The 24,729-nt window shown below is 46.9% G+C and overlaps 1 protein-coding gene across 15 annotated transcripts in view; it reads right to left on the bottom strand.

Annotated features, from left to right (window-relative positions):
- BCORL1 (BCL6 corepressor like 1) overlaps positions 1 to 24,729 on the bottom strand; it is a 1,042,621-nt gene that overhangs the window by 82,461 nt on the left and 935,431 nt on the right. For all 15 annotated transcript variants that reach the window (XM_085607780.1, XM_085607776.1, XM_085607781.1 and 12 more), the window contains one exon: positions 24,327 to 24,493. In XM_085607780.1, coding sequence (XP_085463906.1) covers positions 24,327 to 24,493 — 167 coding nt within the window. The remainder of the gene's footprint in view (positions 1 to 24,326; positions 24,494 to 24,729) is intronic.

Below are 24,729 nucleotides of genomic sequence, written 5' to 3'. Positions count from 1 at the left end.
TTTTTTTTATCACATTGATTGTGAACCCTAGTTGATGCAGTAACTGAATTGTTCTGAAAGTATGCTGAAGGCATTGCTGGTACATGCTGGCTTTGATGATCGAGTCATCCAAGTATGGGAAGAAATGGGTGCTTTCTCTTCGTAGGTGAGCAGCCACTACCGCCAGACACTTTGTGAAGACTCTGGGGGCTGTGGTGACTCCAAATGGGAGTACCTTGAACTAGAAGTGTTGACCCGCTACCACAAACTTGAGGAATTTGCAATGAGCGGGGTGGATTGGAATATGAAAATAGGCGTCTTTTAAATCTAGAGTAGACAGAAAGTCGCCTTTCTTCAGCAGAGGAAGTACTTGTTGAAGTGTTACCATGTGAAAATGATCTGACTGAATGTAAAGATTGAGTTCTCCGAGTTCTAATATTGGTCTGTGAGAACCATCTTTTTTGGGTATTAGGAAGATTTTGGGTAAAAAGAGTATACGCCCGACCCGGATGTTGGGGTGGTACGGGTTCTATAGCTCCTTTTAGAAGTAGAGACTGAACCTCTTGTTTGAGGAAGTGTAGGTGATCTGGTGAAAGATTATGTGACTTTGGTGGAATGTTTGGAGGAGTGTGAACTTTAGGCAGTAACCAGAACGGATAATTTGTAGTACCCAATTGTCTGTTGTTATTGACTGCCAGATTGGTAGGCAAACTGACAGTCTTCCCCAGACAGGTGTTAAGTGGTCGGGGGAAGTGGAGGCAAGTCACTGCTTTGTATTGGAGGGGGAGGTGCATGTGTTTGAACCCTTGTCTTTGCCGGTTACCTCTCTAACCCCCACTGAAGTAGCCCCTAGATGGAGAGGGTTGGTTATTGCCCTTATATGTGGTGGTCTCCAAGGAGGTATTTTTAGAGCCTCCGAGGTAAAAGGAGCGCCGAAAGGAACCACGGCCTTGTGCTGACTGAAGGGCTCCCATGGACTTGGCCACTTCATTGTCCTTCATTTTCTCTAGTGAAGAATCTACCATTGGGCCAAATAGATGCTCTTTATTAAAGGGAGTGTTTAAAGGCAAATGCTAATTACCAGTATGCATCTGTTCTTGGCATGTAAAGCTGCAGATCCACACACTTAGCATAGATAGCCATCTGGTGTTGGGCCCGGATGTTTGTACTTGTTTTTGTCCTGGAAAGTCTTTGGAAGTCACAAGATAGGGGAGTCCTCCTTTGGATCATAGTGCGCATGGGCATCGGCCCCATCCTCAGATTGTTTTTCGCCAGCAGGGAAATGATGGAGCTTTGTAAGAAATAGGAAAGATGCCCATGTAATCTGTATCTAAATAAGATGGTACTGGAACCAATAAAGGTAGCCGGGGAGGCGTGTGTGGATCTGCAGCTCTACATGCCAAGAACAGATGCATACTGGTAAGTAGCATTTGCTGTTCGAGGCATATGAGCTGCAGATCATTCGATGTAATAAACTAATGCTCTTTTAACATCTAAAGTATGAAGAGCTTTTTCTGCGACTGTGGTTGCGGGAAAAATACGGGCAACTCTACAGACTGATTGAGGTGGAAGAGAGAAATTACTTTTGGAAGGAATTTAGGATTAGTTCGTAGAATAACCTTATTATGATGGATTTGCAAGAAAGGTTCCTGGATAGTTAGTGCTTGCAGCTCACTAACTCTCTTAAGAGAAGTAATGGCTACTAGGAAAGCTACTTTCCATGTTAAGAATTGTAGCTCACATTTATTTAGAGGTTCAAAAGGAGGGCCCATTAGTCTTGTGAGAATGATGTTTAAATTCCACACAGGTGAGGATGGAACTCTGGGACGAATTATCCTTTGAAGGCCTTCCATAAAGGCTTTGATGGCAGGTACCCTGAAAAGTGATAAGTGTTGTCTATTTTGTAGGTATGCTGTTATGGCAGCAAGGTGCAGTCTAATAGACGTATAGGCTAAGTTGCACCTTTGGAGGTGTAGAAGGTACCCTATGATGTGTTGGATAGACACGTCTAGGGGATTGATGGTGTTGTTATGACAAAATATCACAAATCGCTTCCACTTGGCTGCATAGCAGCCTCTAGTGGTGGGACGTCTAGCTTCTCTAATAACGTTCATACAGTCAGGGGGAAGATTAAGGTAACCAAACTCTAAGACCTCAGGAGCCATATCGCAAGGTTGAGCTGAGCTGGGTCCAGGTGTCTGATCTCTCCACGGTTCTGGGTTAAGAGGCGTGGTGAGAGGTGTAATTTTTGGTGCGGAGCTACGGACAGTTCCAGTAATGTGGTGTACCACGGTTGTCTGGCCCAAGTTGGAGCAACTAGAATGAGAGTCAGTGAGTGTTGCTGTAGTTTGCGCACCACCAGTGGAATGAGTGGGAGAGGCGGAAAAGCGTACGCAAATCTGCCTGACCAATTCATCCATCGCATTGCCTTTGGACAATGGGTGTCGATATCTGGCGGCGAAGCTTGGGCATTTGGTGTTTTCAGGGGTGGTGAAGAGGTCTATCTGTGGTTGCCCCCACATTTGAAAGAATGGCTGAAGAACTTGCGGATAAAGTTCCCACTCGTGGATCTGTTGTGTTTGACGACTTAACAGATCGGCTATGGTGTTTTGGACTCCCGGGACATGTTGGGATAGGAGAAATATGTGGTATAGCCCATTTTCATATGCTCTGTGCTAGCTGAGAGAGCTGCAGAGAGTGTGTCCCGCCTTGTTTCTGTATGTAGTACATGGCTGTCATGTTGTCTGTGCGGACTAAGACAGCTTTGCCTGATATTACTTTTGGAATACTTTTAAGGCTAAGAATATGGCTAGTAACTCCAGGTGGTTGATGTAGAGTAACTTTTGTTGAGGTGTCCATCTGCCCTGCATGGTGTGATGTAATAGGTGAGCTCCCCAGCCGGAGAGCGATGAGTCCGCTGTCATGACAATTTGCGGAACTGGCTCTAGGAACGGTCGCCCTTTGGAAAGGTTTTTGGTGTTCCACCACTGCAGAGAGCGATGAGTGCGACCGTCTACCAACACCAGATCTGTTATCTGACCTTGAGCCTGGTTCCATTGGCGTGCTAAGCACTCTTGTAGCGGACGCATCTGGAGTCTTGCGTGAGGCACTATAAATATGCAAGAGGCCTTCATCCCAATGAGATGCATGAACACTCGAGCTGGAAGGGAGTGTTGAGGTTGAAATTTGGGGAGGAGAGCCTGCATGCTTGCTATCCTGGCTGGAGTGGGATAGGCTAGCGCTCTTGAGGCGTCTATGGTGGCACCGAGGTATTGTTGTGTGTGGGACGGTTGCAGATGAGACTTGGTGTGGTTTACTGTGAACCCCAGGTCGTGGAGTAGTTGGATAGTCATGTGAGTGTGATGTACACACTGGTTGTATGAGTCAGTCGTCGAGATATGGGAAGACGTGAATGTGCTGTCTTCTTAAGTGGGCTGCTACTACTGCTAGGCACTTGGTGAATACCCTTGGTGCTGCTGTGACTCCGAACGGGAGCACTTTGAATTGATAGTGCTGCCGTCCACTACAAACCTGAGATACTTCCTGTGAGCTGCGTGAATGGGAATATGGAACTAAGCGTCCTTGAGATCTATGGTAGCAAGGAAGTTGCCTTGTGAAAGAAGGGGAAGGACCTGCTGAAGTGTGACCATGTGGAAATGGTCTCAGTGTATGTATAGGTTTAGGGGTCTGAGGTCTAAAATAGGTCTCAGAGAGCCGTCCTTCTTTGGTATATGAAAATACAGGGAGTAAACTTCTGTGTTTTGTTGGCGCAGGGGAACCAGTTCTATTGCATTTTTTTGTAGGAGGGAGATTATCTCCTGCTTTAGCAGTGATAGATGTTCTTGTGATATTGGACGCTGTTTGGGTGGTATGTTTGGAGGGGGTAGAGGTAAGTTCGAGACAGTAACCTGAGGGAACTATCTGTCGGACCTACCTGTCTGTGGTGATGTTGGTCCAGACAGGAAGGAACTGTTGTAGTCTTCCCCCGACAGGAGTGGAATGGTCCGGGGGAAGCGGAGGGAAGTCATTGGGTAGGAGTGGAGGCAGAGCGGTTGTTGTTAGTCTTGCCTCTGCCCTTGTTATTGTCGCCTCTGTAACCTCCTCTCTGGTAACCTCTGGTGAAGGTTGACTGGGTGGGAGCCTTGTAAGAGGTGGAAGGGTTGTCTGATGAGTAGCCTCTGGAGCTGCCTTTGTAGGAGGAGCGACGAAAAGAACGTCTGGGAGCTTGCGATTGCAAGGCTCCCATTGACTTGGCTGTGTCCGTGTCCTTTTTCATTTTCTCCAGGGATGAGTCTACATTAGGGCCAACGAGGTGCTCTTGGTCGAATGGTTGGTTCAGAATCGAACTTTGTACCTCAGGCTTAAAGCCTGAAATGCGTAGCCAAGCGTGCCTACGCAAAAGGACACTTGTATTTACAGCTCTGGAGGCGTTATCTGCCACATAGAGAGCGCAACGGATGGAGGTATTGGTTATTAGTTTACCCTCCTGTATGAGGTCGTTGGCTTTGTTTTTGTATTTGTCCGGGAGGTGTTGCAATAGGGACTCTAACTCATCACAATGTGCCCTATCGTATCTGGCTAGCAGGGCCTGAGTGTTGGCGATGCGCCATATGTTAGCTGCTTGTGAGGCTGTCCTCTTGCTGGAGGCGTCCAAGAGTTTAGACTCTTTATCGGGTGGGGCTGCGCCACCTGATGTCTGAGAGTTAGCACTCTTTCTGGCATTGGATACCACCATGGAGTCTAATGGAACAGGGCCCTTAATGTAAGCTGGGTCTGTAGGGGCAGCTTTGTATTTTTTCTCTATGCGAGGGTTGATGACTCGAGCCCTAACAGGATCTTTAAATACATCAGGAGCATGCTTAACTCCTTTGAGCATGGGTAAAGTAGATATTGACCTTTGTGTGGTGTCGAAAATGTCCAACAAGAAATCCTCCTCAACGGGGTCTGTGTGTAGGTCGACTCCGTGGTACTGGGCAGCTCGGTGTACGAGCGGATTAAAGCCCAAGGTGTCCTCTGGTGGGGAAGGCCTAGAGGGGTAGATGTCGTCTTGCGGGAGATTAGGTACATCAAGTGTATTATAGTTATCCGAAGGGTCAGGGGAACCAGGTGGACTGGGATCCCCTAGTGGCACATCGTCCGCACCACCCCTGTGTCATCAGCGGTGTCATCATCCTCTACTGGTGTAGGAGATGATGTAGGAGAATGAGGTGGTGGGGGAGGAGGAGGAGGAGGTGGTGGAGGAGGAGGTGGAGAAGGGACTCTAAGAGGGGATGTAGCAATGTCCCTCTTTTTAGGTGGTGGAGCAGGTGCAGGCTTGTCCAGTGGTCTTTTCCTGGAACTTAGTGTCAATTGACCAGTTTTAGGGTCTTTAACAAGAGTTTTTTGTGCAGGGTCTGGTCGAAAAAGCTCTTCTGATGAAGTTTGGTTTTTTGGCGCTGACTGTTTCGGTTCCGAGGGCTTTTTTGGCACCGGCTGCGGAGTGTCTTTGGGTTTGGACCCGTGTTGTTTTGCAGTCCCTGTATGCTTTTTCGGCTCTGATGATTTTTTCGGCTCCGAAGAGTGTGAGTCGGAACTCTTGTGTAGCTTCTTGATCGGCTCGGAGTGTTTTTTCGGTGCCGGCGAGTCGGTACTTGTTGTTTTCGGTGTCGAGGGCTTTGAGGTGGAAGCAGCGGTCGACACGGAAGAGGAGGGGTTTCTTTTTTGGTGCCAAAAATTGAGTTTCAGCACCGGTGGCAGGCTGACTCGAGCCAGAGTCACCTGAAAGCTTGGTAGGCTTCTTTGCCGGGCCCGAGGGCGAGGCGTGGGGAGCAGTGTGTCGGTGTGCACCTGGACCCGAAGGTGAAGGTGTGACCGAAGCTTTTTTTGCATGGAGGGGGTCGGGGTCGACATCTTTACTTACGACCCTCTGCGCCGGAGTGATTTCTTCGACGTCGGAGTCGTCGGCTTCGGAGGCGCTGATGAGACTTTCTTCGACCCTCTCCCACTCCGGTACATCGACGCCCTCTTGGAAGATGTCATCTGGGATGGAGGTCGACGAGCGAGCAATGGTCCTCCGAGCTCGCCGATCCCGAATGGTCTTCTTGGAGCGTAAAGAGGCACAAGCTGGACAGTCTCTGGCCTCGTGCTCAGGTGACAAGCAGAGTTTACACACCTCATGCAGATCGGTGTGGGGAAACTTCGACCCACATCGAGGACACTTCTTGAATGGCGTCCTTTCCATGAGCCAGATGCCAAGGCCCAGGTAGGCCCGAAGGCCTTCGTCAACGACCGGAATCGAAGACTTCGACTTGGAGAGATGCGCGATGAGTAGGGTTCGCGATCGAGACAATACCGTAGAAAGGGTGAAGGATTGCGCGTCGAAAGGAAATCGGTAACGGTTCCGAACTGGAGAGCGAGAAACACACCCGAGCCCGATGGCGGAAAAAAACAATCTGAGGATGGAGCCGATGCCCATGCGCACTATAATCCAAAGGAGGAGTCACCTATCACGTGACTTCCAAAGACTCTCCAAGACAAAAACAAGTGCAAACATCCGGGCCCAACACCAGATGGCGATCTATGCTAAGTGTGTGATCTGCAGCTCATATGCCTCGAACATAGAGGTTTGCACCTCTGATTTAAACCCTAATATGCAAAGCCAAGCACGTCTTCTCAAGAAGACACTGGTGTTTACTGCTCTAGCAGCAGTGTCTGCAGCATCTAGGGAACATCTTATAGCATTATTGGAAATACGTTGCCCTTCACGCACCAGGTCTTGTGCCTTAGATCCATGTTCCTGGGGCAAATATTATATTAATTGCTCCATCTCAGCCCAGTACGCATGGTCATATTGTGCTAGCAATGCCTGAGTGTTGGAGACATGCCAGAAATTGGCCTCCTGAGAGGCCACCCTTTTCCCAGAAGCATCAATAAGTTTGGATTCCTTATCCGGGGATGGAGCATCTACTGTTGTCTGGGGGTTGGCCCTTTTCCTTGCATTGGACACAACCAGGGAGTCTAGTGGCAACTGACCTTTAATATATACTGGGTTTGATGGTGCTGGCTTGTATTTTTTTTCTACTCTAGGGATAAGAATACGAGCTCTGACCGGGTCGTTAAAAATGTCATCTACATGCTTGATCATCCCTTTGAGCATAGGTAGTGTATGTGATTACCTCAACGTGGTACTGAGAGTTTCAAACAGGAAATTCTCTTCTAAGTACTTCTTTTGTAGCTGCACGCCATGGTAGTTGACAGCTCTACCCAGTAACTCAATGTAGCCTACACTGTCATCTGGTGGAAAGGGCATGTTAGGATATAAATCAGGATCATTGCCTGTGGGCGAATTGGTATTGCAATCATCCCATGGGTCTTGCATTGATTGATTATCATCCCCATTGTCATCCCCATCATCGTGGTTGCCAGGTGTATGTACTGGTGAATGTTCAGGTGAAATAGGCTGAAACTAAGGTGAAGGAGGTGAAGAAAGAGGAGGAGGGGGAACGGTTAGTTCAAACCGTTCTCTTCTTTTAAGTAAAGTGGTATTCTTCCTCTGTATCAATCTTTATTTTTAAAGTCACTTTAGTGGTGATATGTCCAGTTTGAGGATGAATATACAGCACTTTTTGTTTTGGATCCAGTTTGTCGGTCGGAGCGTCGAAACTGTCTTTTTGGTGATTTCGGCACATATGACTGTTTCGGCGGCCAAAGTTTTGGTGCCGAAGTCTTGGATGTGGATGTTTTCGGATCCAAAGTGTGTTTCGGTGCTCAATAGTGGGGGTCGGCGCCGGACTTGTGTTTCAACCCCAACATTCTCGGCTCCGAACTTGATTTGGAGGGAGTCTTTTCGTGACCGTGTGGCTTTTTGGTAGGATTCGGTGCAGAGCCAGAAGGTGGGGCGTCAGAAGCATAATCTCGGTGCTGACTGGAGCTCGAGGGCGTGGGTTGGACCGGAGCCTTCTTTTGTGGAGTTGGGTCTTGAGACGAAGAGGGAGCTGTACTCTTGGTACGTTGTCCATGTGGGATGTCGTCTTCTTGGTCGGAGTGGAGCTCTGGGATGGCAATCGGTTCCTGCTCCTCCTCGGTTCCCATGACCTGGAATGGAGCTTGTGTGCTGGCTCTGCATGTCGCGACGTCTAGCCCGACCGTCACGAAGTGTCTTCTTAGAGCGGAAAGCCTGGCACGCGTTGCAGTCCTGTTCTCTGTGTTCGGGGGACAAACACAGGTTACACACTTCATGTGAGTCGGTGTGTGGGTATTTCGCATGACACTGAGGGCAAAATTTAAAGGGAGTTCATTCCATCGACTATGGGTCGGCCCGACGCGGGTAGGCCTGATGGCCTTCAACGACCTTTCCGAGTGAAAGTTTGGTTTTTGCAAGTAAATAAGATACGCGATAAAAGAGAAAATAAGATCGAAAACAATACAGTTGAGGGTGAGTATCTTGCGCACCAAGGGAAAACGAAGGAACGGTGTCGAACCTGAGCGCAGCGATAGATTGTTTATCGGGTTTAGGCGTCCAACAATGGAGTCGATGCCCATGCGCACTATGATCGAAAGGGAGGAGTCACCTACCTCGTGACTGGAAAGACATCTTCGAGGAAAAACAAGTGCAAACATCCGGACCCAACACTAGATGGCGAGCTATGCACAGCATGTGATCTACAGTTCACATGCCTCGAACTTGAGCTTTCCTTTAAAATGATCCTTTTTAATCTTCAATTTTCTTTTTATATTACCATAAAATTGTCTTTCTTAAAATTGCTTTTCCATGATTTGATTTACTCTAATGTGGTTTCTCAGTTTTCATTTTCCAATAATTCACACACAACATGAGCTGCTAAGTGTATCTCACAATCAACTATTTGTGGTATAGTTCTTCAAGTGGCTGGGGCACCCAGGAGAGCACCAGAAAATCTAGTAACCACTGGATTACTTGCCAGTGCCAGGCACTCTTTACATCAACTTACAGGAGATCTCTCTGGAACTGAAAGGGAGAGGAAAACGAATTCAGTGATTCGGGTATGGTATCCGAGGACATAAGCTGAGTTTTAATACGGGACAGTGCAAGTTCACCCTTATCAATGGCTGAAGTATAAAGGAGTCACTCTAGAACTAAGATGTTGTTAGGCTTAGTGGAAAAAGTACGAGTTACTTACCTTCGGTAACGATGTATCTGGTAGAGACGATTCTAGCCGCAGATTCCTTCACGTAGAATTATCCCCAGGCGTGAGACTGGATCCGGAAAACTTTTTTGCCCAGCATCCCTGCGTGCCACGGGGACGGCACCACGCGACTCCGCCCAGGCGTCGTCCGCACACGTGACATCAGCGAGGTCACATAAGTCCCACCCCGGCGCGCCTACGTCAGTTTTCTTCGGAGAACATTTCCGCGCCACAATGCGGAGCCAGCAGACAAAACTGTGAGAGTGTGCGAAAGAGCAGAAAAAGGAATGGTGAGGAACAACACCATAAAGAGCAGTGTCCGGCACTGCAGTACCCAAAGGCAGGGAAATAAGAAAGAACAGGGCAGCAACCCTGCCAGTACAAAGACAGCCCCCCCCCCCCCCCCGAGACAAGGGACATATGTAAAAATGTCACGATAACATGCAACAGGACTACAACCCCAACCAAAGACAAGGAAGGGGAACCACTCGGGGACACACAAGGAACGACAAAACTCCAAGACATCCCCATCACAGAGTGTGACAACCTCCATCAGGAATAAGGGCAGAGGCACAGACAATAAAAAAACAACCACAAGGATCGCAAAGAGCCAGAAGTATCAACAAACCTATCCTCCCAGGTGACAACGGGGAGGAAAAAGGGGGCAGCCCAACAGAAAGAGGAAAAGAATGTACTCATAGAAGACACAGCCACCCACAGGGAAGCAAGTGCAAAAGACCAAATCACAAGCCCTCGCAGAACGGGGCCGACCGGACCTCCGATGAGGCAGCTGCCTGCGCGGAGGGACGAGAAGGGCCCGGGCAGAGGGACGAGGAGACCCCTGCCAGTTGTGATCCGTAACAGGGCGAGACGGGCCCTCCGCCGACCGCTGTGGTGCCGCCAGGGCCAGCAGCTACCACAGCGGCGTCACCTCGGCCTCGGACAAGGCCGCCGCCTGTCCCGGGGACCAAGAGGGGCTCGAGCGAGAAGGGCCCTCTGCCGACCCCTGCGGTGCCGTGTTGGCGTCACCTCGGCCTCGGACAAGGCTGCCCCCCGTCCCGAGGACCGAGAGGGGCTCAGGGGTGCGACCCAAGCCCCAACGACCTCCCGCGACACCACAGGGAATCCTGCGGGAGTTTGCGGCGAAGCAGAGGCGCCGTGTTCTGAAGGAGGGACCCCCGAAGGGCCGCACCCCAACAGCACCACATCCTCCGAGCCTGGATCCAAACCAGTCGGCGCCAGGGCTGGAGCCGCCGGCAATGCCGCGGAGGGCCCCGCACACTGCAAGGGATCCGCTGACGTCCCAGGAGGGGAAGGAGGAGGAGAAGACAGCGAGGCCTGCAAAGCCGCCGCATATGTCTCCAACTGGGCTCTGGTCGCCCCCACGCCGGGAAACGGCGGATAAGGGCACGACACGTGGGGCCGCACCACCAGTGGAGAGCCCACGCCCCCGACAGGCCGGAACCCGACCCTCGGGGACAAACTGCGACACTTACCAAGAGGTGAGCGGCGCACTTGCGACCTGGGAGAAGATCGAAGTCGGCGAGGGAAGCCGCGGGTCCGAGAACCCTCGCCAGGGGCCGGGCGAGACGATGACGCTGACCTGGACACACGAGCTGAAAGAAGTTTCATCCGGCGCTCACGCCGGGACTTCGGCTTCGTCTGCTGGCACGCCTCACAATCAGTGGAGTCGTGGTGCTCCCCCAAACACCACATACAGATGAGGTGAGGATCCGTCGCCGACATGAGGCGGCCACACTACGAACAAGTTTTAAAGGCCGAAGGCATTCGCACACTGTTCCCACACATGCAGTAATAGCATAAGGGAAAGGCCTAATCAGGCCCAGAGCACAAACCGGATCCACGTTGCACGTGGAAAAGGAAAAAAACTGACGTAGGCGCGCCGGGGTGGGACTTATGTGAACTCGCTGACGTCACGTGCGCGGATGACGCCTGGGCGGAGTCGCGTGGTGCCGTCCCCCCCGGCGTGCAGGGATGCTGTTCAAAAGGTTTTCCGGATCCGGTCTCACGCCTGGTGATAATTCTACGTGATGGAATCTGCAGCTAGTAGTCTCTATCAGATTCCATTCGTGGGCAGATGGCTGGAGCAATTTCTCATCGCAGGGGAAGGCACAGTCCATTGCAGGGGTCTTAACCACGTGCTTCCAGCACTTGGACTTTAGCGAGTGAGAAGGAGATGCTTAACACACTTAGACCCAAGAGTGGAGAGAGAGTGGTGACAATCATCAGTCCTACTCCTGACTCCTCTGTGTTCTTTCCTTTCATGAAGTTGCATAAGTACTCTTCTGCTACAGACTACAAACATTAAATGAAGCACTGGATGAGGAACCTTGTGATTCTGGTGTCCTGATGGACAGGCCTAACCAATCAGGTGATATGTGCTTTTAAATTTCCAGGGACTCCTCTAATTCTACTGGGTGACAGGTGAAGGACTGGAGGCATCACCCTATTTCCCGGCATGCACCACTGCTGCCCTTTCTGAGAATGATTTAGGCTGGCTCAGACAGTATGAGTAATGTCTGCAATCCAGAAAAAGCAGATTAAAAACAGGAAATAAAGAGAGGTTTGGTTTAATTGTGGCAAGAGAACTGCATCTGCATTAAAGTGGCTCAGGTGGGCCACCTTCACCCCGCCCGCAAAAAAAAAGTTTCAGGGAGGAAGATAGGAGGTGTAGATACGGTCCCTGAGTTTGCAATGAACACTGATGGCGGCACACAAAAACAAGCACCTCCTGGACAGACTGCCTTAATGGATTGAGACTAGCACTGGAGAAGAAACCATAACTTCTGTGTAAGTCCATTGTCAAGGTTTCCAAAGACAATCTGAATGCACATCAATACATAAAGAGCGAATGAGTAACAGGATCTTGAGAGACAGTGGTAATCAGTATGTGAATGTTTCGTTTTTTTTTTCTGTATTCTGTGGACCTAATTTGCTTCTAACTCAAGCAAAAAAAAAGACTAAGCAAATAAGTAGAGCGAGAGGCACAATGGGAAACAAACAATTTACTTACCCTGTAAGCATCTATTCGTAGTGTGCATCACACACTGGCCATACTCAAGCCATTTAGTGTTGGACTTGAATGTTTGCGTGCTATTTTTCTTCAAAGAAGTTTTCAAGTCACAAGATGTGCTGTGACTCTTTCCTTAGTTGCATGGGCATCAACTCCATGTTAGATTATTTTTCCCACAATGAGCAAGAATGTATACGGAGTATTGCATGAGCCTAGTGTGGTGCATTATACATATTGTGCAGTGATGGACTGATTACTAAAAGTAGAGATCGGTGACCATCACAAGCTACCTGGGAGGAGGGTGGGCACATGTGAATCTACAGCACTACATGCTGCGAAAAAATGCTTACAGGGCAAATAACATTGTCCTCATATAGCATTATCGCTGTAGATACACACAGTCTGCATAGACTGTAAAGCAGGGCTCTCAAAAAGTGGTGGCTGGTGACTAGATAATGCAGATGTCTAGAACAAAGCCCTTAGATCTGTCGGGCCAACAACAGTCTGCTGGTAGGCTAAAATGTACACACAATAGCGTAGGTGCAGGCGTTTTCAGGGGTGGCGAACAAGTCTATATGTGAGGAGCCCAAATGCTAGTAGCCTAAAATGTACACACAATAGTGCAGGGTAAACACTTGTGGTGTTGACCAGATGGCCATCCGGTAGATGTCAGCTAGTGGCATGTTTACTATGAAAGCCCAGGTTGCCTCTTTCTTGTGGCTAGAATGTGCTGTGGAGGTACAGGTAAGATACGCATCTTTCTGGTAGCAAGTTTAGATTCACAGGATTATCCACCTTGCTATACCTACCTTAGAAATTGGATAACCTTTATATGGTTTCACGAAGGCTGCAAGGAGTTGTTCAGGCTAGTGAAATGCCTTGGTCGTGTCAATGTAGTACATAAGAGCTCTTTTGACATGTAGCGTGTGTTAAGCACTTTACACTACTGAATCTGGTTGTGGAAAGAAGAATGGGAGCTCTATAGCCTGACTGGGGTGAAAAGGTAAAACCACCTTTCGGAGGAAGTGGAGATTGGTTCTGAGAACAACCCTATCTTTGTGAACTTTAATGAATGGCTCTTCCATGGTGAATGCTTGCAGATGGCTAATGCGCCCACAGAATGTTGTGGAAACTAAAAAAACACAAGGTGATGATGGACGGAGCACTGAAACTTTTCAGAAATTCACCCCAGTCACGGATCTGGGTTGAATCCATCATCGTTCTTTAGCTCACTTCGTCACCCCAGTTCAGACCCAGCTATATGTAGGTGTTACCCCGAAACTGGTCCTAGGATGCTTGTTTTTGGTCCAGGGAGGACCTGGCCTGGCAATTTGAACTGGACTGTTCCCATGAGGCATAGGTTCAAGACTGATTTGCATACGGCTGGGTCCAAACTGGGGTGGTGAAGTGAGCTAAGAAACGATGATGGATTCAACCCAAATCTGTGACTGGGTGGCGAGTGTCTGAAATGTTTCAGCACTCCGTCCATCATCTCCTTGTGAGGTGTTACCCGGAAACTGGTCTCAGGATACTTGTTTCCGGTCCAGGGCGGACCTGGCCTGGCAGTTCGGGCTGGACTGTTCACATGAGGCACAGTGTCAAGACTGATTTGCATACGGCTGGGTCCAAACTGGGGGGCTGAGGTGAGCTAAAGAACGATGATGGATTCTACCCAGATCTGAGACTGTGAAAAAGTTTCAGCACTCTGGACATCATCTCCTTGTGTATAGGAACTAAGAAGGCCACCTTCCAGGAAAGGGCATGAATGTAAATGTTAGAAAGGTGGCTCTATCAGCCTTGAGAGGACGATACTGAGATTTCACATGGAAAGGGAGACATTCTAGGGGGTAAGACTCTTTTAAGGCCCTCCTTGAAAGCCTTGTTTATAGGGACAATCAAGTGGGATGTATGTTCCTTTCTTTGCATTTAAGCCGTTACAGTAGCAAGGTCTAAGTGCACTAGCATGCCGGCAAGGCCTGATTTCTGCAGATGTAAGAAAACAAGTTACTTACCTGTAACTACAGTTATCCAGTATTGGTATCTTTCATAGATTCACATGCCTGAATCATTCCCCGTCGCCGAGGCGGGAGTCCCACGGTAAATAAAAAAGTAGTGCCAAAAGTGGTAGTGGTAGTAGTAGGCCCCAAAGAAAAGGCCTAAGGCCTAGATCTTAGCAGCCTATCTACATCATTATGCAAAAAGAACCAAAAATTGGTACCAACCAATCAGACATCAGCACCCTTCTAGAACCCTCTCAGCAGAGCCAGTTCTCCTCAGATTTTCCTAGCACAAGTGGGAAGTAAATGTCCCAAAACATAGAGAACTGACTCTACGGGGAGGAGGGTGGGAATATGTGAATCTATGAAAGATACAAGTACTGGATAACTGTAGTTACAGGTAAGTAAGTTGTTTTTGTATCCAGTATTGGGGTATCTTTCATAGATTCACATGCCTGAATCAGAATAGCAAGCAGTATACCAAATATACAGTCGTTTGCGGATGGTGGGAGACTAGTGCTAATACACTCCCAATTGCAGCCACAACTTGTTCACAAGAGGTATAGGGAAAAAAACAACCTTAAAATTCAAAACATGCAACATACACAGGGAAATGCAACATGCAGTGTAATAACATTCTAAGTGAAACGTCATTATCGTAGAAATGTCATTGTCATGATGGAATATATATATATATATATTCACTTAAAAAACCATAGGTTTCACACATGTTCTAGTTAGGTGGATATTTCACTCGTAAAAAACCAATGAAATTCCCCCGTTATAGTTAGTTGAGATAACTATAACTCGCGCGCCCACAATCCTCTGCTCATGACGTCACATATTACATCATTCATGACATGGTCAGTGGCATCACTCATGACATCACTGATGACATCATCCTTGTGATAGAGTGGCGGTCGCGCGAGTTATAGTTATCTCAACTAACTATGACGGGGGAATTTCATTGGTTTTTTACGAGTGAAATATCCACCTAACTATAACGTGTGAAACCTATGGTTTTTTAAGTGAATTTGCAAGGTTTTTTAAATGCTAATTCCTAACTATAACGTGTGAAACGTATGGTTTTTTCAGTGAATTTGTATGGTTTTTTTAAATGCTAAGTTATGTATGCATTATAATTTTTTTTTTATATATTTATTTTTCAATAAACTACGTATTAAATGTTTTTTTTTTTTTAATGGTTTTTCACCGTGCGCGCACCCCAGCGATTTAAAAATAAATAAAAATTAAATGTTTTTTTCTGCCTTCGGGGTCCTTCAGGGACCCCCTGACCAAGGCTAGGGGGTCAGGAACTCTCTACCCTGCCCCCTTTTCACGTTCGCCACCTTCCTTTTCCACTCTCGCACTGAAAACAAACAAAATGGCGGCCGACACTTCCTGATTTCGACCGATTCGAACGTTGACTGACATGTAACAACCAATCAGAATTACGCTCGCGCACGGTGCGCGGCTATAGATATGTATGTGCTTTTTAATGCAATTTTCTCTGGAACTACTGAACAGATTGACTCCATATATGCAAAAGGCACTTCCCTGACCTGAGGACTACCTCTCTGCCAAATTTCAAGTAATTCTGTTCAGCCGTTCAGGCTGTAGCTTCGACTAAAGGTCCTATGGGAAAATGCATGGAGAAAACGTGTTTTGGGACCCCCCTTTTTTCTCGGCCCACACTTGACGAATCCCCCCGAGACTTTCAGGGTAGGAGCTGAGCGGAGCGCCCCATTAGTTTTGAAAATTTTGCGAAGATTCGTCAACCGGTGCCAAAGTTATTCAAAATAGAATTTTGAGATTTCCTATGGAAACACGGTCCTAACTATAACTAGCTACTGGCGACCGCCAGTAGAATATATATAAACACACAGACCAGGCTCCATTCAGGTGAGAACAGAGTGCGACACAGCTCCGGGATGGACTGGAAATGACTTTATTGATCTTATAGCGCTCTGTATGAAAAGTTCAAAGAAACGCTTGGCAGACGCGTTTCTGCTTTCAAATGGCTTCACCAGTGCCTGTTTCTATGACTCTTTATTTTCCTGGGGGTCAGTTGATTTATAGATGTTTTGCTGTGACCACTTCCCATCAGGTGACTTCTTGCCCCTCCTCCGCCTTTAGTGACTACTGAGCAGCTTGCGCTCCGCCCACCAAGCCGCTGCATTATGGGTGTTATCCTCTGTGAGAGCCCATTCAGTAACGGGGCCTCTCAAAACATCATGTGATGTCCCAAACCAGGTTGGCAGCTTCCCCCACACCCCCGCTGTTGCTTGGGGGGTATAAGTCACTTCCAGTCTACCTTATCAGGCAATTTGATATTGCCTCCTCTCTCCCCATGCGCCAGTTACCTCCTTGTGGAAATTGATTTTCTTCTGGAAATCAGTATTGCCAGCTTTTGAAGACGAACCTGCCGTTCGTGAGATAAGAATGTCCTGCACTGGACGGTATCCAGCAGAGCTCCGAGAAATGGAAGGACCTGCATCAGCCCCAGAGAGTGGAACAGACGAAGAGACGTTGTCACAGCAATCTTGACTGCGCTTTCCGAAGGACCTTTGAGTAACCAATCGTCCAAATACGGGAATACTTGGATTCCCTGGGATCGTAACGCTGCTGCCACAGGAGCTAGGCACTTTGTAAAGATCCTTGGAGACGATTTTAGCCCAAACGGGAGCACTTTGAACGGATAATGGGCGCCAGCCACAGTGAAGCGAAGATACTTGCGATGCTTCGGATGTATTGGGATGTGAAAGTAAGCGTCTTCCATATCCAGAGAAGCCAGAAAATCTCCTTAGTGGAGACAACCTAGAATTTCTGCCAGTGTGACCATGCGAAATCCTTGCTTCTTGAGGAATCTGTTCAGGTTGCGAAGGTCTAAGATCGGACGCCATTCCCCTGATTTCTTTTTGATGAGAAAAAAGCTGGAATAGAAACCCGTCCCCTTTTGAAGTGCGGGAACCTTCTCGATTGCATTCTTGAGAAGCATTGTTAAAGCTTCGTTGAATAATAAGTGAAGATGAGGGGGAGGGGTTTCCTTGGGTGGGGTGGTGGGTGGTTTGGTGACAAACTCCAAGGTATGACCATTGTTTACCAGGTCTAGAATCTATTGGTCCGATGTAATTTCCTGCCACTTGTCCACAAATGCTGAAATTTTTGCACCCACAGGGAGGGGGAAGGGGAGTGGAAGGCGCCCTGCAGAGATCACTGCTTCCTTGTCATGTCTCGTCCTTGATTTTGCGACCTTTTTCGTCCGCCTTGACGAGAGAAACCAAACGTCTTGGATTGACTGTACGATGTCTGATAAGATTGTCTATATTGGGGCTGGTACTGTCTATTCTGCTAGGTTTGATACCCTCCTCTAGAAGAAAAACCACGCCCTCTTGCACCTCTGAAGGTACCGCGCTTGTACTGCGAGGAACCCAAGGATCTTGCGGTATCAGTATCAGTCTTTATTGCTTGGAGCGCGTCATCTATGTGTTTCCCAAACAACGATTCGCCATCATAGGCCATATCCAATATCTTTGTCTGGACTTCTGGTCTGAAAGTGGTGGCCTTAAGCCAACCCTGGCGTCTGAGTACAGCTGCATCAGCCAGTTGGCGAAAATTGGTATTCACAATGTCCAATGCGCAGTCGATGGTCTCGGACGCTGCGCGCTCTCCTTCTAATAACATGTTTCGAGCGTCTTGTCTCTTGTCCTCCGGAATGAGCTCAATAAGGCCAGCCATTTCTGACCACATTTGGCGGTCATAACACCCTATTATTGCTAGGGAGTTAGCTGCTCCGATCGAGGCAGCTGCCATTGTAGAACCTTTCTTGCCAATTAAATCCAGACGACGCCCCTCCTTGTCCGGCGGTGTAGTAATAGGTGCTGCCGGATTTTTAGATTCTTGTTGGGTAGCCTGTGAAATGACCAAATCTGGGTGAGGATGGCCAATGAGATAGGATGGACTATTGGCCGGAGCACGGTATTTCTTGTCTATCTGCGGAAGCACCACTGGCACAGATGCAGGATTTTTCATAATTCTGACCCTTTCTTTCCAATTGTAGTCGATGATAGGCACAGCTCTTGTGACTTTCCTTGATTCCTCCTTAAAATCATGGAGAAAGCATTCAGACTGTTCAATGGTAACCGGCAAATAAAACCTAGCAGCAGCCCGCTGCATGAGATTATGAAATCCCCCTATATCCTCTGGGGGCGAATCAGATGGTAGAGGGGTGGGTGGCGAAGGCATAGGGATAATATAGGAATCCCAAGGATCTGCTGGATCTGGAAGTTCACCCTCTTCAAATTCCTCTTCAGAGGTTGAGTCCTGACCCTGGCGCGGGTCATGTGGAGAATCTGGAATTTTTTGTTTCATGAGGTATTCTCTGTTTTCAGCAATTTCAGCATTGAACTCAGCCAACTTACTCTTGTAGGCTGCTGTTTGAATTGTGTATCAGAAGGAACTGTAGCACCCTTGATGACTACAAAAGGGAGGCTAACACGTTAAGACAAGATCTTCTTCAACGTGAATATCCTAGACAGATTATTGACAAGGCTTACAAAAGGGTTAGAAACAATAATCGGGATGGTCTGTTGGAGGACAGGATCAGAGAACCAGATACAACCATCACTTGTGTTACCACATACACCTCTGATTCCAATCGATTAAGGAACATCATTCTCAAACATTGGGGTATCCTCAACACTGGTACACTGAACCTTACTACACCAAGGTTCGCTTTCAAACGAACCAACAACATAAAAGATATGTTGATACATACAAGACCTAAGAAACACCACAACATTGCACAGAAAACGCTTTGGGACATGCCACCAGTCCAGGGACATTTTCCATGTGGGTCATGTTTAATCTGTCCTCAAACTAAGGTCACAAAGCGACTGGATTTCCCCAGTGGTGTTAGTTGGCGGTTGATTAAACACACCAACTGCAATACAGCTAATTGCATTTACATGGTGAGGTGTACTTGCGACCTTATTTACATAGGGATGACAACGAGGCAAGCGAAAATACGAATGATGGAACACAGGAGCAATTTTAGATGCTCAAAGACAAACACAAAAATGACCACACACTTCAAAGAAACACAACATCTTCCCGATTCCTTTGACTGGTGTATTTTGGAAGCACACCCAGGCATGTCGAGAGACACCTTGTTTCGGTTAGAACAACGGTGGGTCCTGAGACTGTCATCGGATAAATCAGGACTCAACGAAGACATCCCTTGGAGTCTCTTAACCTCATAAATGAGTGATTCATATAGTGACACAATTATATCTAGATTCATTAATTCAGATCCTCTATCCCCTACGTTCCAATCTAGATTGTTGGTTCTCTTTTTATGAGGCTATTCTGATAAGATAAACCAACTTTGTCCTTCTTTATTTTCAGTCATCTTCGCCAATAGATGTTGAATACATCTTGAATGTTCCTTTCTTTACCGTATAGGGTATTTACACCTCAACATTTTGATCCTTTTGATTGATAACATACGGACAATCCTTTCGCAGCACTACTGCCTGCTCGAATTTTGAAACAGTCCTTACCCGTTAGTACACTTTATTCGGGTCATTCCATACTGCACCCTCACCCTGAGGTATTGCCCGATTATCAACTCCTCCTTGTCTACATCATCTGTCCTGTTAAACTTTGCGATCGTTACATTGAGATCACTTGGTCTTGATTGACCTCCCCACGATCACATGACTCAGAGGGGATCATGTGATGACTTTCAAACATGGCGCCGTCTGGAGTTTGGCGTTCCAGTGTTCCATACAGCCACCCGGAAGCCTTGTATGACACGCCCACCCCGACCGCCCTGTCCGCTTTATTTATCATTGCCTAACTTTGCTCAGTAGATCACTCGGACCGGCCGTACCGTCAGGGTAGGATCAACATCGTGATTCCTCCTGAGGAACCGTGAGTAAACGGGAGCTGACCTTGTGTACTGGGTTAACTTGTCAAGTATGTGCGCACTCGCATTCTCGCTTTTGAGGCCCCGTTGCAATTTCTGATAGATTTGGGATAAGTCCTTACGAGCAACATGCGTGAGTATTAATTACAACACGACTCGCTGTTCCTATGCGCGACACCCATTTTTAATCTCATCTGGGGTCCATTACTACTGGGAGTATGCTTAATCTTTCGCGCCAATTTAAGGGGCTGTTTTAATTTTATAAATGCCCTTTTTAACTACCTTTATTTGATGGGATGAATATTTAACCCACTCTGATCAGTTACTCACCCGATCTTTCTTTTTAAGGTAATACGCCTATACAGTGTTTTTTCCCTTACATAATCCAGAGTTTTTCACTGATTATGCTAAGTGTCCTTACCAGAGCTAATATCAGTCTTACCATATATCAGAGCACTAGAATTCAGTGTCGACGACGACCGGTACTGATATGGCCCGGAACTGACTCAAATAGGGTGAGGTTTCTTCGTGTATTATATTCGTAATTTTTAGACCTTGATAATGTTAAGACTTATCGCAACTTTCACAAATTCAAGTCTTCATCACCAGAATGCTCATATTTTGATTTAGTACAATATAGGAGCACCAAGCATGTCATAACTCACGGACCAATTGCATACCTTTGACGCACTGTCACTAATTAAGTAAGTACCATTGGTCTTTATGGAAATTACATTGTTGATGTTTTGTTTTGACGGTTATAACTGTTTTTTATTACAGGTTGATACTTAATAAGTTTTTGGAACTGAAGGTACCACCATATTTTTTAGGGTGCTGTAAGGGTGGCCGCGTTTCACTGTTTAGTGTTAGGTGACCACCACCAAAAAATGTGTAGGTAGTATTTGAAAAGGTCCTGAAGAATTGCCATCTATTTGATACCAAGACAAGAAACAGGTCGACCTCATTTCATAAGCGTAGAAATTCACAACATTAAGTGATTATACGCAATATTTTTTTTTAATTAGGGGAGTAGCCAACTTCATTAAAATTGTTTTGATTGGACTATCTTTCCCTATTTTAAACTTCACTTCACATTCCACATTCACCTACACAACACAGGACCCTTACTTGCACATCACCCATCGGCCTTGGAATAAAGATCTCCGTAAAGTAGGCCCCATCACGGGTGCCTGATCGGGCATTGCAGCGCCGGCCCGAGTTGGAGCAGACCCGATGATGAAGCAAGACACCTACTTGTTGGGTGTGTGAGGGCCTTTTTCCAACAAGGAGATTCCTCTCCTGTGTTTTATTAAGTTCCATCCCACAGTTACAACCTGTCTTCTTCCATCCTACAGTTACAACCTGTCTTCTTCCTTTTAATAGGAACTGCATACTAATTTTGTTTACATAGTTTAATGGGCATGTATGCTGAACCTAATTGAAAAAAGCCCCCCGTCTCCATCCCCCTTTTTGACTCTATTTGTGGGGAGCCCAAATGCTAGAGGTACTTATGTAAGCTTGCGGTGGAGTTTCCTCTTATGGCTTGTTTATGTGTCTTTTTGAGTAGGTCTACAAAATCATTGCCCACCTCTGCTAGAAGTTTAATGTTGTGGCAGATCGCCCAATACCAACTACAAATCTCATGCACTATTGTTGAGATCTGGGGACAGTGCAGGCCTTCCTATTTCTGCAAAAAATAAATGGCCGACATATTGTCCCCCTTGATGCAGGCAACTTTTCCCACCGATCCACCTCAAAGAAGGCTTTATGGCCAGTAGTTCTAGGTAACTGATGTGGCGGCTGTGGTGTTAAGGGGCACAAGCGCAATCATGGCGTCGAGGTGTGCTTCGCAGCATGCTAATTATCACCTGCAGAAGTCGGTCTGAGAAAGGCTTGCCCTGCAACAAGATGTTGTACCACCATTACAAAGAGCAGTGAGTACTGACCTTCATCAACAATAGATCTTCCCAGTGACACTCCACCTGTGACCATTGCTTTGTCATTGGAATGTTGGGAAGAGTTGTAAGAAAGCTATGGGCAGTAGTCGTGGTTGGTCTGATGTGATTTTCTCCCAGCAAGAGAGGACATTTTGTAGTCTTACCCTGACTGGTGTCCTGTGATTCTGGGTTGCGGGTGGGGGAGATACAGTGACACTGTTAAGAGTGGCAGCTAATGTACTGGAGCCACTTCTGCCCCTTCCTGTTTCCTCTGTATGCACCCCTTGTGTATCCTGTTCCTGCCTGTTGGTGGAAGGTGTGCTGCCTCTTTGATGAGACTGTGGCTAGTTTGGGATGAAGCTTTGGGCTGTCCTACAGTTGTTTTTAGTGCACCCCTGGATTTGGTACTCAGTGCCCTTTTTATCTTTTCTAGCATCTTGTTGACGTGGGGACCAAAGAGAAGTTCCTATTAAGGGGAGGTTAAGGGGATGCTGCAGGACTTCGGGTCTGAATCAGTAAATGCATTGCCATGTCTTTTGATGAGCACGCTAGTGTTTTTACCCCCTAGAGGATGCTTTTCCGTAGTGTTGAGCGCACAAAGAATGTTGGAATTCAGGATGGTTTTGCGTTTTGACACTATATCCCTCCCTCCTCTTTCTATACTCACCTGAAAGTTGTTTGATAAGTTCCTGCAACTCCACACACTGAAACCTGCCATACAGGGAGAGCAGTACGACATAATTAGCTAAGCACCAGTGTATAGCTTCCCCTACTATTCCTCTTTTGCCGCAGTGTCTAATCTTTTACTCTTTTTATCGGGAGGGGTGGGATATTGCCTGTGGCTTGGTCAGCTCCATGGCTTGCGGTGTGAACCACCCAGGAATCAGGGGGGACCTGGCCTCTGAGGTAAATGAGGTCACTTTTCTATCCAAGGTGTTGCTACCTTAACCTTTAGGGGCTCCTTAAAATTATCTGGGTAAGATTTAAGCATGTGTTTACGCAAGAGTAGAAATTGAACCATGCGTAAGACATGGAAAGAGTCTCCACTAGGAAGTTCTCTTTCTCTTGTACAACATGCATGTCCACTTTGTGATGTCTAGCAGCCCACTGGATAACCTCACCTCGTGTTAGGGCCTGGCGTCATCCAGTGGGGATGCCTTAACTGGGTAGTGTTCCAAATCAGAGTCTCCCAGGGAGCCAACACTAGTTTTTCCAAAGGATATCAGCTGGCCCTGTGTCTATGGGCTGGGTATATCAATCGGTGGGGTCATATGGGCTGCTAGGGTCATAATATATATGGGTGGACCTCTCAGGTGCACAGTTAGCATATTTTGTGATGTGCCTAGCAACACTCCATGCAGTACCTTAAGGTCTTCTTGGACTAGAAAGTGGCAGGGCTCACAGGAGGTGTTTTCGTGATTGGAGAGAGGCAGAGATTGCCTACTTCATAGTGAACAGACCACAGATATTTGGAGTTCCACTTCGGGCAATAATGGAAGGATGTTTAATTCCATAACCCACTTCTGATCAGCATTCTACAGTGCCGGTTGTCAAGGAACAACTTGCAATCCCTGAAGGGGTGTGGGCAGATGCCTGGGGTGTCGAATGGTAGTCATTAGTCTGCAGAAGGCATCTGAGACAGTAGAGTTGCCATGTGCAGACGTCCGAGCACAGACTTCTTTTCCAAATTGTCAGTGTCAAATTTGAACCTTGCGGGCCTGAAAAACAGGACTGTCTCAAATCCCTTTTGGTGTACTTCCAAATCTGATGGTGAAAAACAACAATGGAGTCAACACACATTGTGGATTAAGGGAGGAGTCAAACCACATCTTGTGATTCAAAAGCATCTGCTAAGAAAAACAACTTGCACATTTTTTAGCCCAACACTAAATGGTAGGAGTATGCTTAGAATGTGTATCCACAGTCACACATGCTCCGAACATATATTTTAAAAGTAAGACCACTTCTGATCATAAAGTATTTTTTTCTAAATGGCGGTGAAACAGTTTATTTGTTTATTCCAGATATGCTGGCACCTATATCTACCTGAAGAGACATAAGTAATTATATGTTTTTACTCTAACCCACAAAAACGTTGTTTAAAATGTTACGGTTTGAAGGGAAATCCCCAAATAGCATATGGACTCTCCTTAGTATTCTTACGGTTAAAGGAAGCATCATAAAACTCATCTCAATTAGCATTCCCAAATCCATTTCTCTGAGAATTAATTTTCATTGGCTGACAATATACCAAGTTTTTTCATGATGCCCAAATTTGTATTGTATTCTGCATGGCTAGTGGCTTACCTAGTTCCATCTTGAGCACTGCAATTAACATTGGCCCCATTGTCTAGTAGCGTTTGCATTATGTCTGTGCATCCTCTTGAGCATGCTTCATGAAGTGCTGTATAACCAGCATTATCACGGCGATTCACATCTCCCAATTCTTTCTGGAGGCAGTACAAAACTACTTCCTGGAAGATAAAACACGCATGCAGAATCTTAGTTTTCTGGATTAGGATCACCCTGTTCTCATATAGGTGCTACTAACAACATACCATTTCTTGGTGAAATACTGTAACATAAAAATCTGAAAGGTGTTTGATGCGCTAGGTTCTGTTAAGTTAAGTGAGATATATGCCAAGCTACGATGGGACAAAGAGAAAGGAAGGAGCAGCAAGAGGCACAATAAATTGCTTTAAAAACAATA

Source organism: Triturus cristatus, chromosome 5_2 (assembly GCF_964204655.1).
Source record: "Triturus cristatus chromosome 5_2, aTriCri1.1, whole genome shotgun sequence".
Classification (NCBI taxonomy): domain Eukaryota; kingdom Metazoa; phylum Chordata; class Amphibia; order Caudata; family Salamandridae; genus Triturus; species Triturus cristatus.
Note: the sequence above shows the minus strand (reverse complement) of the source record. Positions and strands in the feature narration are given on the sequence as shown.